At 50.1% G+C, this 13,775-nt stretch overlaps 1 protein-coding gene across 12 annotated transcripts in view; it reads right to left on the bottom strand.

Annotated features, from left to right (window-relative positions):
• KIRREL3 (kirre like nephrin family adhesion molecule 3) overlaps window positions 1-13,775 on the bottom strand; it is a 341,383-nt gene that overhangs the window by 25,571 nt on the left and 302,037 nt on the right. For all 12 annotated transcript variants that reach the window (XM_030022476.2, XM_030022467.2, XM_030022469.2 and 9 more), the window contains 2 exons: window positions 1,962-2,110; window positions 1,432-1,559 (listed from right to left, as the gene is read on the bottom strand). In XM_030022476.2, the coding sequence (XP_029878336.1) occupies window positions 1,432-1,559; window positions 1,962-2,110 (277 nt within the window). The remainder of the gene's footprint in view (window positions 1-1,431; window positions 1,560-1,961; window positions 2,111-13,775) is intronic.

The raw sequence follows: 13,775 nt of genomic DNA, 5'->3' as shown, positions 1-13,775 counted from the left end.
GTGGCTGGGGCTGGATGGCGAGGGTCAGGAAGCCCTCGTCCTCGCTGTGCGTGGCTTCTTTCAACCATCCTGCACACTCCAGCGGCTTTGGGAAAACGAAATGGAAGTCTGTGGTGCGAGAGCATTGCCTATAATGATAATAACCCAGAGAAACAATGACTGCAGCTGTGGGATGGGAAACCACCCAGGGATTATTGACCCACTGGGATTCCTTAGCTGATTCGAGCCATCAGCTCTCCCAAGTCTATAATTACCTCTCAGGAGATGGCCTTCGCCGAGGTCATTATGGTTTGGAAAAAATACCCCAGCAGTTAATGCCTCAATGTCTGCTCCCCTCCTCCATCTGTGCCTGGTGAGCGAAGGTCAGGAGAGCAACTCAGCCCGTTCATCTCTCTCCCGTGTGAGTCCAGCTCTCTGATAATACCTAGGCTTGAGCTGCGTAAGTCAGCGTTGCCTCATCAACTTCAGGACGCATCTGCCCAGACGAAGCTGAAAGATGCTTTTCAAACCCAAACCTGCGTGCGCCTTCTGGGTGAGTTTCACATCTCAGCCCTCCATTAGCTTCTTAACGTGGCTTTGCTCAGCCCTCCTGTCTGTAAAGAGGGGATGAGAGTATCTCACGCCTCCCTGGGCTGACTGAGCCGCGATTAATATTTGCAAAGCTCCTTTCGCTTTTCAGGACAAAAGAGACGTGGAGAAGTCTGCCGGGCCAGGTCTAGACTCCCCCCGCTTGAGCAGGCTCCAGCCCACAGTGGAGGCGAGCTGAGGTGAACGCATCAGGTTGTGAACTCACAGGTCTGGAGGCCAGAAAGGACCACACGCAGGTGATTTGCAGAAGTGCTACCTGTCAGCGAGAGGTTAAGTGATGCTCTGGCCTCTGTTCAACCCTTACGCCCATCATCATGGGAATCGATTCTCCTTCTGTTAGGACTCCTTTGCAAACATCTGCGGGCGAGAGCTGCGGGCGCTCTGGAAGGTGGCTCTGCTAGGACTCAATGGGGCAGGGTCAGACAACCCGCTGCCTCGATTCCTCTGCGGCAGTGATGGCGGTGATTTTCAGCAGTCTGGTTTTCCCTTTGCCTCTCCCAAATGGGACTCCAGGCCTGACTTTCCAGCCTGCCATCTAAATGCCTCGTGGATTCACACACGTTTTCATCCAATATATTACAAAGGCAATAAAGCCTTTACTGCTTAATGCACTTCTCTGGACTAACCGGGGACACTCGCCGCAGCCTTGCAGACCTGCAGCCTGGGAGCCACTGCTCTGCAATGTCACGTTGTCCCCTGCATTTGGAGGAGCCTCGTAGGTCCAGCATTTGGCCAGCCAGGAGCTCCCAGCCTATAGGTATGGACTTTGCTCCATGGGGAACATCACGCAGCACCTCAAGCCCTGAATGTGCCATTCTCCGCCGCACCGGCAGCGATTCTTACCACGCCTGAGCCTCGCTTCATCCAGACGATGGTGAGAGACGGGTTCCCAGTCCAAGCACAGTTGAAGACTGCATCCGAGCCCAGGTCAACGAGGAGGGACTGCGGTTCTGTTGCCATCCTGGGCCCAACTGCACAGAGGAGACCAGAGTTATTCCCAGTGATGGGCTGTGTCAGCCAGAAACTCTCAAACCAAAGAGGTCACTGTGTCAGAGGAAGCAGTGGTAGGTCTTGATGGACCTACGGGTCACAGCCGTGTAAGACCTCCAAATAAAGAAGAGCCTGAGATAGGTGCCTGCTGCAACCCCAGAATGACCAGCTCCCTGAGGACCACCATCATGAGCTGTGCGCTTGTAAGGCCGGAGGAAATCATGGCTCCCCCCACCAGAGCATTTACAAAGTCTGAGCTGCAAGAGAGCCCAGCAAGTCCTGGTCACCCCGGGCAAGTCAGATCTAGCCACGACCCCTTCCCGTTAATTTTCAGCAGCTCTGCTAGCCCTGCTAAGCCAGTCTCAAGCTGACAGATTACTTACAGTAGACGTCCACGGTCCTGCTGATGTTTGTGCTGCCCAGCGCGTTGGTGACCTCGCAGGAGACGGGCTCGAAGAAGAAGGTGTGGTCCACGATGGTTTCGTAGAAGTCACCGGATGCTTCCTTTATAACCTGGCCTTTTTTTGCCCACCTGTTGAAGAAGAGCAAGCATCATCATGGTGCACTTGTCCTCGGCATCATCTGCATCATCCCGACATCACTGCCCAGGATGAAGTGGTTATAACCAGGGGTTTTGGAGGTGACACCAAAGCAATGTATATGTACATCCCTACTGAAACCTCTCCAAAATAAAGCGAAATTGCTATTTCCCTGTGAAAGGCTGTTTCACTGGAAATACACCTCATTCCTTAGGATTGTGGGGCATGAGTGGAAGGCCTCAATGATAGGAGTGATGGGACATGGAGGGTCTCTGCTGATGGAGAACCATGGTGCCAGGAGAGCAGTCCCTTTCTGAATGCTTGCCAACCAACACTGCTGGTCCTTCCACATCAAAACCACTAAAAACCTTTTCAGCTTCCCCCCACTTTCACCCTTTCCTTCTTTTTTTTCTCCAATCAAAGAGAACTTTATCCCTTTAAGGCAGCTGAAATAACATTACCCTGAAAAGCCAAGCTGGCATTTGCAACACTGCAACTTGCAAATTGTCTCGGAGAACAAGCTGTCAACTCAGCACTTGAATTAAGCCGCTGTTTGCCAAACAATGAGCAAATGTGACCTAATGGGGCACCATCTGGCAACCTGCCACTCTGGAGCGGGTGGGAAAGACAGGAGATGCTGTCAGGCTGGTGTGAAACTCCAGCCGCTCTTTGTGGGAAGGGAAAGAAATCATAGGCAGCAGCCTGGGAAAAAAAAAACAATAATCCTCCCAAAACAACTGACAGGTAAATTAGAGGGAAGAGGATTTCCCTGAGGAATCTCTGCCTCTGTTGTCTCAGGGCTGCTCTCCTCTGGTTGTGTTGGATGGGTTGGGATGTTTGGGTTGGCGAAAGATGCAGGCACTGTGAGCTGGACTTGCCCCATCCGGCGCTGGAGAGATGAGCCATGGCTGCTGCTTCCCATGGGGGGGTCGGTGGGGTGGTTTTGAGGAAGCTGTCCCCTTCAAGGCAAACAGCATCTGCTCGTGGTCCTCCCACGGGTCTCCTGCTCTTGCCTTTACTGCTCTCCTCTGCTCATCCCCACTGCTCTGCTATGGGTTCCCCTTGCTTTAATGCCAGACTTGTGCTGCCCCAAAGGCAACCAAAGACAACTGGAGCTACAGTGAACTCATACAGAGGGTCTGTAGGCACGGATGGCTTCTCCAAGTGCCTCTGTGGGGCTGGAGCGAGAGTGAAACGCTGGTCCATGGCAGGCTGTAAAACGCTCTGACCGTGTAGCTAGAGCAAATTCCCCTGGCGCCTGCTAATGTGAACCTAATTGAATCAGGACAGCTGACCTGCAAGGCTTCACCCACCATCTGATGACACAAGCATTTTGAAAGAGATGTATGAGCGGTACAGATGTAAGCTGATTTGTATGCACTTATCTGCTCTCTCATTTCATTTATCTTTGCAACTCTAACAGATGCTGACTGGCCACTTCAGCTTCCCTACCCTCCTTTCCTCCCCGGACTCCCCCTTCAATAATTAATCAAGAGACGCCGCTTTTATTTCTAGGGCTGCGCTTCGTGTGTTAATGAGGGAGTTTCCTTGTATGGAAAAACCAGCACAAGCAACACCTGCCAGGTGCTGCTCCAAAGGTTTGAATGGTCAATGATGCTTTGGTGACGCCTTTCTCCTTCCAGAGGGAACTGCGACCCAAGCCAAGGGGCTTGCGAGAGGTCAGCCAGCAAGGCTGAGCTCAGCATCATGCTTCCCTGCCTCCTGCTGGGATGTGCCTTGCCCTGCTGCAGGAAGGATGCTGCCCATCATGGAGAGCATCTGCCAGTGCTGCAGCAGCAGCTTGTCCCTTGGGATGCTCCTTCTCCCCCGGCTGCGGCAGAAGAGAGCCGGGGGGATCTGTCAGAGCCCTGGTATCTCATCCCTGAAGCTTTGCACAGGTTGTGGGGTGAAGAAGAGACACGTCCTTATTGCCTCCTGTTTGGTTTGCTGGTCAAAAAGGCTTAAAGTCTGAACACTTGATGAAAACAAGGAAGGAAGGAAGGAAGGTAGAAAGCTAGAGGGACAGGGAAACTTCAGCTGGTGAACGTGGAAATACCCTGTGCTTTTTGCCAGGAGTATTTCTGCTCTGTTAAGCTCCTTTTACAACTTTGTCCCCATAGAGGCTGTCAGCCACAAGCAGATTTCCAGCCTCTGAAGGGTCTTGTTCTGCTACTCTGGTGCTCGAGGGAGGCACCAGATGCCATTTCCTTGCAGCAGTCAATGGGACGGGGTGAGTGCGGCACCAAACCTGTGGGGGAATCCAGCGCTTCTCTTGCGCCTGGCACCTTCCTGGTTATTTTGCACAAAACCACCTTCCCTGCTCTGCAAAGGACAAGAAGGAGGTTTCAAGATGAGCATAAAAGTGACTTGTGAGCTCCCTGGGTCATGGCCTTGCAGCCTGCCTGCAGCTCCTCCTCCCAGCAGAGACGTGGAGGGCACCAGGGTTTGGAAATCAGGTGGAGAAGTGTCTGGAGGCGGGTTCGAGCTCGGCAGACTTCAGCTGAGATCCTCCTGGATATTGCAAAAGAAAACAAAACGGAGGGCAAGGTTTCCAAGAGTTGTTTGACTTTGCAGTGGCTTGGGAAAACACACACCAACAACTGTGGCACGGTGCTTCATGTATTTGTTCAAAACTGATCGCTTCCGCAAAACTGGATTTCCTGTGCGCAGAGATGTGTCACAAACAGCAATTTTTCGTGCTTCAGCAGAGATCAAGGTTCTCGCTCCAGTTTTCCAAGGCTTAACACTGCTAAATCAATGTGGCTGAACAAGCAGTATAGATCTTTTATAATGTCAAATTGTTTTTTAATAACGACAGCTGATAACCCTCTTGTAAAGCTTCCCGCGATGTGCTTGTGGACAGCCAGAAGGCAAGTTACTCATGTTTTTAACAAGCCCATAACATGTCTTACTCACCTATAAACCTTTCAGTAATTATTTATAAACAGAATCTGAATAAAATGGAGCCGAGAAGATGCGGAGGATGCTCCAGCAGTCCTGTCCACCACCTCCACTGCTTTGGCTCTTCATGATTTCTTCCTAATGTCTCACCAGCCTTATTACATCAAGCCTGGCTCCCAGCCAGCACTCCTTTTCCTACTACCCTTGAGAGCAGGGGCTTCTTTCATTTATATTGTTACCTTGAAGCTATTTATAGATTGCAAACCTGTTGCCCAGGGTCTTTTCCAGACTATATAAATTTACCTCCTTCAGTCTCTCATATGACTTAGCCGCTAACTCACCTGTCATTTTTTGCTGCTGGTTTTCTTCCTAAGCCAAATCATATTGCAGGGGCTGCAGGGACAGGTCTGTGCAGGGGGAGCACAGCATCGTTGTGTCCCCCCCCTGCGCTAAGCCTGCCCCAGGAGACGGGTGAGGCTCTGCCCTTGGGGGTCCTGCCCAAAGGACCTGTTCCTATGATTCCCTTGGGCTCTCCACGCTGAAGGTTAGCACGGCAGAGGGGATGCCACGGGACCCATCCCATCCTCCCTGCGCTTCTCGGGTGGTCCCCGTGGGGTGACAGTGGCAGCATCACTGTGAGATGCCTTCACTGTCTGCTCTCTACGCCCAACAGGCACCTTTTGAGGACCTAGCTCCAAATTCACCACTTCTCCCCACTATCCCATGTCGTATGGCCAATGCAGACCTAGTATCCTATCTGCTGCTGTTCCTCATTCCCTCAGGCTTTGCACATTTTCTCATCTTCCTTTCTCTTCACCAAGCACCATCTCAGCCTGTTTCCCCAGACAGGCATTTCTTCCCCTCTGGTCTGAGTTTCTCTTTGTTACTTCCTTCCCCGTATTTCTAACCTGCGTTTGTTTTCCTCTGGCCTCTCTGGAGGGAGTGCCCAGTGCCTCCCAGTTCAGTGTCTTCTGGAAATTGAATCGGCCAGGCTAATGGAGGAAAACAAATTTCAACCAGGAAACAGATATTTCGATCCAAGCTTCAAAGGGGTTATTACAGACAGCAATGAAAAAACAGTCATTAAAGAATAATAAGAAAAAACCCTGTACTGGGTCCTTTTAACACTTAAAGATAAGAGGGCGGGGGACACTTCTCTAAAGCAACATTCTCCAGGGAAATATTATTTTTCTGACTCCATTGATTGCTTCCCAGCTAAGAGTGCACACAAGCAAATAAGAAAGGACCGTTTGGGATATGTTAGCTCACAAACAATGCCGTGGCTTTGTTTCAGTTTTCATACATCTGTGATTCTTCAGCGACCTGCTCAGGTTTCTGAACGAAACTTGTCGAAAGCTGGGATGAAGCTCCTGTGCTTCCTCCCAGGATCTCAGTGGAAGATGCTCAGCTGAGTCTTCTGCACAAGGGGTTTTTACCCAGCAGCTCCATCACTTCCCCCCAGGGACCCTGCTTCTGGCCGGGCTTCCAGGCTCGTGGAGCCCATGAAGAGCTAACCGCGTTTGCAACAAGCGCGTGACGTGCCCTGTAGAGCATCGGGACGTAGAGGAGCATTGCTAGCGAGCACTTCATCTGCCTGAGCGCTGCCCAAGCTCGCCGTAACAAATAAATTCCTCTGTCTGCGGTACAAGGTCTTGTAATTCTTCAACAAACAGCATGTGTGAACAAGCTATTTACTTTACAGCCCTGTGAAGGCTGTAGGACTTGTACACACTCTGCTTTATAAAGCTCCTCATCAGGCCACGGCTCTCTCCTCCAGCATCTCCCAGCAGCACAGGAACAACTGGAGGGCATCGCTAGCACCCACCCCGCAGCACAGGGATGCTGGGGCTTTCTGAACTCTATAATGCCCCATCAAGCACTACTTAAATCCATATTGCAGGCTACGTGGATCGTTGCTAAGGAGGTTTTTTTTGCAGTTGCCAGCAGCACACGCACTCCTCAAACCAGACCTCCCAGCAGATCGGCTGCTCTGATGGCGTGTAACCCAGGGAAGTGGAGTGTATCATTATTTTTAATTAACAATGCAAAATAAAGCAGTTGCTTGCCATATAAATTGTGTTTACTAAGAATGACTTAAAATAGATAAATATTTTCTTGGACGCATTTTAATTGCTTAATAAAAGTACCAAGAACACCCACAAATACCTTAAATAAATGCATGGCTCACGGAATGAATTAATTAACATTTCATTCCTGGGAATGGCTATTAATTGCTACAAATTGCTCAGAGAATGGGTTTTGTTGCTTTATTGCCAGCAGTACCTTCAATTCTAGTGCCATAACGTGGCAGTCCCCTCTCATCCTCAGACAGGAGCTGTCTCCATGCGTGACGGCTGCCAGTGGGATGCTGTGAGCACCACTCTGCATCCCTCCACTGCCCCCGTAACCCTGGCATCCTCCATGGGGAGGAGCTGATGGAGAAGGATGGTGTTTCATGGACGATGTGCTGGCATCCCTTGGAGGTCCGAGATGGGCAAGGACAGCAGATGACTTGTGCTGGCAGCTCCATGTTTGCAGCGCATCTCCCATGAGTGACATTTCTTGTGAGAAATGATGGAGTGAGCAATACAGCCCCCGAGCAGTGTCACGCTACCCCCCTGCATGGCTCCGGCGTGATGCATCGCGCAAATTATTTCTTTATTAAGAGTAAATTTCCATAATGGTGATCTATGGGGTTATTCCTCTTCTCCTGCCTGCTCCCTCCCTAATGAAGACGTGTGGGCCCTGTGTGGTTCCTCAGCCGCGTGTCTGCCGTCCTCCCTCCGTGCCGGTGCAGCGGGTTAATTTATCAGCTGGCGCAGGCGATAGGTAATCTTTCCGCCATCTAAATTACAAGGCTGGGCCTTCCAGCTTGGAGTTTGATCAAGCCGGGCAGGGCAGAGCCCTGAGCAAAGCAGTGAGCATCCTTGCTGATGGCTGGCCGGTCCTTGAGCATGCAGGCTGGGGGAGCAAAGATGATGGTACCCACCATACTCAAGGAAAGGCTTCCAAGCCTCCAGCTCCCATCCTGACAAACCTCCATCCATGTATGGCTGCTGCAGCAACGGCCTCTTCCCAAACCTCTCCATCCCCGACGCGGGCATCTTGGCTCCACCGCAAAGTGAACCCCAGGTCCTAAGGCTGGAGATGCTGCACCTCGGGGTGGAGATGCCAACTTTGCTAATCTCCCCCCGCCTTTTTTTTTCCTATGTGGCTTTTCTTCAAAAACAAATAAACAGCGAGAAAGATTGCAACCTTTTCCCAAATTTCAAGAGTTCAGACTTGAATCCCAGACAAGGACATGTTTGGTGTCTGATTGCACTTGCTGCGATACACCAGTTGCCGCTACTGGGGTTTGATCGTTTTTAAACACTCTGGGGTTTGATGATAATAATAACACCTCACTGTGCAGAAGAAAACTCTGGCTTGATTTCCTCTCTAATCTCAAGCCAGGAGGCCGGCGATGAGCCTGATTGCTCATCAAACTGCAGTCTTTAAGGGAGGTGCCTGTCTTCGGCGCACTGGTTTTGCATCTCCTCCTTGCCATCAGCAGGTCCCATGGGTAGGAAGAATCAGGAAGGGGCTACTTAGAGCTCCCCAAATCACTCCTGAAAATGTGCAACAGGAGTCCAGCTCTCCAGAGAGCATCAGGCTACAGAAGCAGAGATGGGCAGGAACACCCTGGGGCCAAGTCTGTGCTGCCCATAGCACGGGAGTCTGGAGATACCAGGGCGAGAAGGTTTCTCTCTCCCAGATGGCACGATTAAAGCTGTGTCACTGGCACAGCCTGCAGAAGCTGCGGTTCATTTTGGTGAGAAAACCATCAAAATAGCACAGTGATCAGAACAAATTGAAGCAGAGGGGAAGAAGTAAACAAAGCTGTTACCTTGGTCAATGACTTGACTGATCAACCGTTGTAAATAGTTAAAGCCAGCTGATGAGCCGTGCAGATCATCAATGGCGTAACGCTACGCACTGCAGCCCCAGGACTGGGCACGACCGGGGTTTGCAGCTGGTGCTGCATGGACCTCTGTGCATGCTAGAGATGCAAGGTGGCCATGGACCCCATGGATGGTGAGAATACCTGCTCGGTGCACGTGCATCCCATGCTGGACCGCGTGCCTGGGTCGCTGATATTCGCAGTGCTGCGGGGCAGACCGTTGAGGATTATGGACACCGGTGTTTGCAGCAGGGACGTGTTGGCCAAAGTACAGCCCACCGTGCCCCCCGGCTCCTTCCCTGCACAAGGGGCTGGTAAGGATGCTCATCCCCCCGGAAGGAAACCAGAGACGCGCTGACGGAAAAGCTGTTACTATTTCAAAGGAAAAGCACAAAACTTCACCGGCTGGGTGATTCCTTCTGCAAATCGAGCTGTTTCCTTGACAGATCAAAACAAAATGCAGATGCTTTAGATCTGGCGCTCTTTTAATCCCACTGTTTAAAATCCCCCCTCCTCCTCCACCCCCTCACACAAGAGGGCTGTGCAGCAATCCTGTCCCCATTAATCCTTCTTTCGGTGCTTCTCTTGCCACGATGGATGCTTTTCTGCCCCTCCCCTTTCACAAGTCCACCCTCTTTTGCAATAACTCCTCTCCCCTCCTTAAATCCTTTGCCCCAGAGTCATGGGATCATATAAAAACTGTCCTTTTTTTTTTCTAAGTTAAATTACTAACGTTAAATTTCTGGTTTTTCTAGGTGCAGAGAAAGTTTAAAACCATTCAGACGGGTCTGAAGAAGCAGGCTACGACAGCCAACTGCCAAAACTGCTTATCCTGGGGAAATGCTGGGGATGTGAGTCACCCCTTAGTTCTGGAAGAGCTTATAGGTGTCACCTCTCCCAGGGGGATTTTACCCCTTCGGCAGCGATGCTGCATTTCATTTCTCCTGCCTACATCGTCTTGACTTATCCCGCCACACAATAGACATGACTAATAGCTTAACTATTATTTCTTGCGTGGATCGGGTAATCCAATTTCATCACGTGGTTTGTGTTTCCTCAAATCGTTTAACGGGATTAGTCCTTTCTGGGGTCTTCCTACCCCACTCCACCCCCGTAGCAGAATTTCTTTAGCCAGATTTATGGATGCTGGCATGTCGAAGCGCTAATTCTCCAGCGCCGTGTTTATCCTCCTGCTTAGCGCAAAGTGAAGCTGTGCCATGAAGCTGTTCAAACTTGCCCTTCCTTCTACTACAGCTCTTATTTTTCACCTAAAATACATCACCCGTGCTTGTGGCCTTTGCAACTTTACACCTCGCTGTGCAATTCCTTTGGGGTTTGCAGGGAAAAAAAAGGGTGGTAAATGGAGACAGAAGCCCCAGCTCTTCCTAAGCATGAGAAATCTGCTGCCAGGGGGATCTCGAAGCCGGCGCTGGGCTGGGACCGCATGTTTTGGATCACTGAAGCTACCTAATCTGCATGCTTCAGGGCAGAAACGATGGGCACAGCAGACAGGAATGGCTCTTGCCTTCCTGTGCACAGGATTCATGCATGGCCAGAGAGCTGTCGGGTGGCTGGGGCTTTTCAAAGGGTTTTCTCTTTCTTGGCTGATTCCTAAAGCTCCTCTGAGTATTTGACCTGGGCTTGATTTTGGGAAGTTTTCAAGGGCTTTGTGGTTTGATCTCTGTAGTGTGAGAGGGCTTCAGCATGCACCAGGCTGACCTCTTGCTGGCATGGAGAGAGGAGACAGACCTCGGGACAGGTTTATATTAATTCTTCAAGGTGGGTGACCAACAGCCAGGTGATGGTCCCTGATGTGGACATGGTGCCCACCAGCCTGAGCCATTTCCCTCTGACTCTCCAGCCCCAGCTCAGACCAAACTCACCGAGTACCCCCCTAAAGCCCTTCCTTCCCCATGACAGCTGCTGTTGCCATCCCACCATTCAGAATCCCTTTTTAGGCTCTGTCTGAATTTTGGCGTGTCCTCAGGTTGGTGTGAGGCACAGCTCCTTCTCTGGCAGGTTTCTTGGCCAGTCCTGCCAGAACAGTTAATAATTCAGAGCTGAACTGCGTCTAGAGCAAATGATTCAAGTTAGGATTATCAACAGAGGCAACTGTGCTAGGAGGCATGCACCCCAGGTGAAGACGGGCTGAGTCCTAATTATGTGGGAATCTTCTTGTGGAAGATGCCAAGGGCAGCGATTTCTGTGTAATGCAACACGGGCTCCTGCTGGCTGAACTGTGAGTAACTTGGGGATCTGGCAATTCATAAGGAGGAATAATAAATGACATATCCAGAAACACATTCCCGTTGTGCTAATGCAAATATACAGGCAAATACGGGTGGAGAAGTAGAATAAAGTTGCAAGTTCACCAAAAGATCTGTTCTTCTTTTCACTATGAAATTCATCCATCCGACAACCCATCAATCCACCCATCAATCCAACCATCCCTCCCTCTCTTCCTCCCTCCCTCCCTCCCTCCCCAGACTTATCCTGAAGTCACTGTTCTTGGCCAAGTCTCTTGAATGCCCTTAGACCACCCTGGTAACAACACCGCTCTTCTTGGCTATGCTATGAGAAAATAATCAAATGTGGCTGCACCCTGGTACAACAGACTGACCCATAAGAGCTTTGTGATTACCTATCGACTTCTGTATAAGACAGCAAGAAACAGCATTTCAAAAAAAAGTCATCTCCAGAAGTAAAAACTATTAAGTCCTTAATTACACACTTCAATAGCAAAGCAGAGCTGAGCAATAAGCATTGCTTGATGCTTTACAGGCAAATGGCCTTCTAATCCAGAGCCAACAGCTTGTGTTCTTCCTTTGCCTTAATATTTGCCAACAGTTTCCAGAGAGTTTGCATAGGAACAGAAACCCAAGGATAACTTCAAGACCTGATGTTAACAGAGTTATTAGTCCGTGATCTGACAATGGATGAAACCAGTATCCCTTTTGGGTCTTTCTGGGATGGGCTTTGCAAGGCTAGGTGCTGTCTACACCAAACAAGCATGCCAAGACAACTTCATGCAAGGCAAAAAGGAGGCTCAGGATGCACACTACGTCCTCACCACAGCTACCAAAGTCATCCAGGTTTGCAGAGGAAAGCCTCTCCTGCTAGAAACTGCCCAGCTCAGCTTGTGCCAACTTTTCCCTTGTTTTCTCCTAGATTTGCTCTTTCCCAATGAACCCAGCCTGACTTCCCAGCTGAGCAAGCCTGTGTGACATTTGCCCGAGCTCAGCAGCGGATCCACATGCCAATGGCCTACATATGGCAGGATGAGCCCTCTGATTGCCACTGTCCAAGACCAGTCATGTGTACTGGGGAAATTACTGGGACATTTGTTCCTGGGGGGCGAGTGGGTCCCAACGGGTTTATTTTGGGATGCCAGCGTCCACTGGCTTTTCTCATACTCACATCATGCACGTTGGCCTACATTTTGCAGCTATCCTGACAGCTCTTTTAAGCAGAGACATTTCCAAGGATGCTGCTTGGAGAATAAGTCAAATGAACAATAACTGCTGCCCACTGCAATCACCAAATCACCACTGGCTTACTGGAGCAGAGACGGTGACAGAGAGAGAAGTAGATGCTAACAGCTTTGTCCTCCACCTAAACCCCCCTCTAACCCTTGAAAACTGCAATAAAGGAGCAAAGAGGGAATCAAGAAGTGAAATCCTTTAGCAAAGCACCTGCAGGGCTGAGGTGGGTGCAACCCTTGTCTCCATCCTGGGATCTTCCTGCACACCCTGCCTTATCAATCACACCTTGCTTGTCCCTGGTCACGTTCCCCACCCTCTGGCATAAAAGCGGAAAAACCTCAGAGCTGAAGGCCTCTTAAATCAATGTCTTTCCCGACTCAGAAGCTGTAAGAGGATTCATTATTTATATCGCAGAAACACAAAAGCTTAGCATATTTTAAGCTGTCTGAAACAACTTCAAGGCAACTCTTCCGCTCTCTTCTTTTTTTTAACAAAACACATTGAGATGTCTCCGATCGAGCGGCAGGAGGAAACTTTCGCTTTTCTTTGGAAAGAGAAAATAAAATGGGGGGATTGAGGGAGAGAAAGAAGAAAACCCTGTGATCCGGCTTGGGTTCACCAAGGAATGCCCATCAGGGGATGTTCCCTGTGAGATGCTTGCATAACCCTTCGACAGGCTCTTTCCTGATGTCTCATGGAGCTTATGGCAGTAGGAGAGGTGAAGGAGGCATCTCCGCTACTTCACGAGTACAAGCACACACAGCCATATCCTTCAGAGGCAGCAGGAGAGGAGGTGCTGAGTGCTGGGTGTCTCTTTTTTTCTCCTTCTCCCCCTTTTTACATTTTCAATTTAGTCACAGCATCTCTAATTTCCTTAGATCTGAAGCCACCTCGTGAGACTGGAAGGGAACGATATAGAAGAAAGATGAAGGGAAAAAAACGCCAGTAATCTTGTAAAAGTCAGTTTTGAAAAATCAATTTTCTTGTGTGACAAGATTTGCTTAAGGCTTTTCGTTCTGTGAAATCAGCCCATCATCCTGCGGGAATGCATGAAGGAAGTGGCAAGTGTGGTTTGGAATAACTCAGATTAAAGACTGCTAAATTAGGCTTGAGAAGCTGCCACCTCTCCTTGCAAAGGGAGAGGAGATCTGGCCAGAGGAGCCAATGATGCTCCCTTCCCAGTCACCTTCCCAGTCACCACGAGCCTGTCTCGAAGGAGAGGTGACCAACGAGGCTGGGAAAACACAACCCTCAGACCTCTCCAAACCCTACGGATGCTTAAAAGAAGCGTTAGCAGCTTTGCTTGGTAGCAAACCATAAGGTTTTTGCTAGCAC

This window comes from Aquila chrysaetos, chromosome 8 (genome assembly GCF_900496995.4).
Source record: "Aquila chrysaetos chrysaetos chromosome 8, bAquChr1.4, whole genome shotgun sequence".
Classification (NCBI taxonomy): Eukaryota; Metazoa; Chordata; class Aves; order Accipitriformes; family Accipitridae; genus Aquila; species Aquila chrysaetos.
Note: the sequence above shows the minus strand (reverse complement) of the source record. Positions and strands in the feature narration are given on the sequence as shown.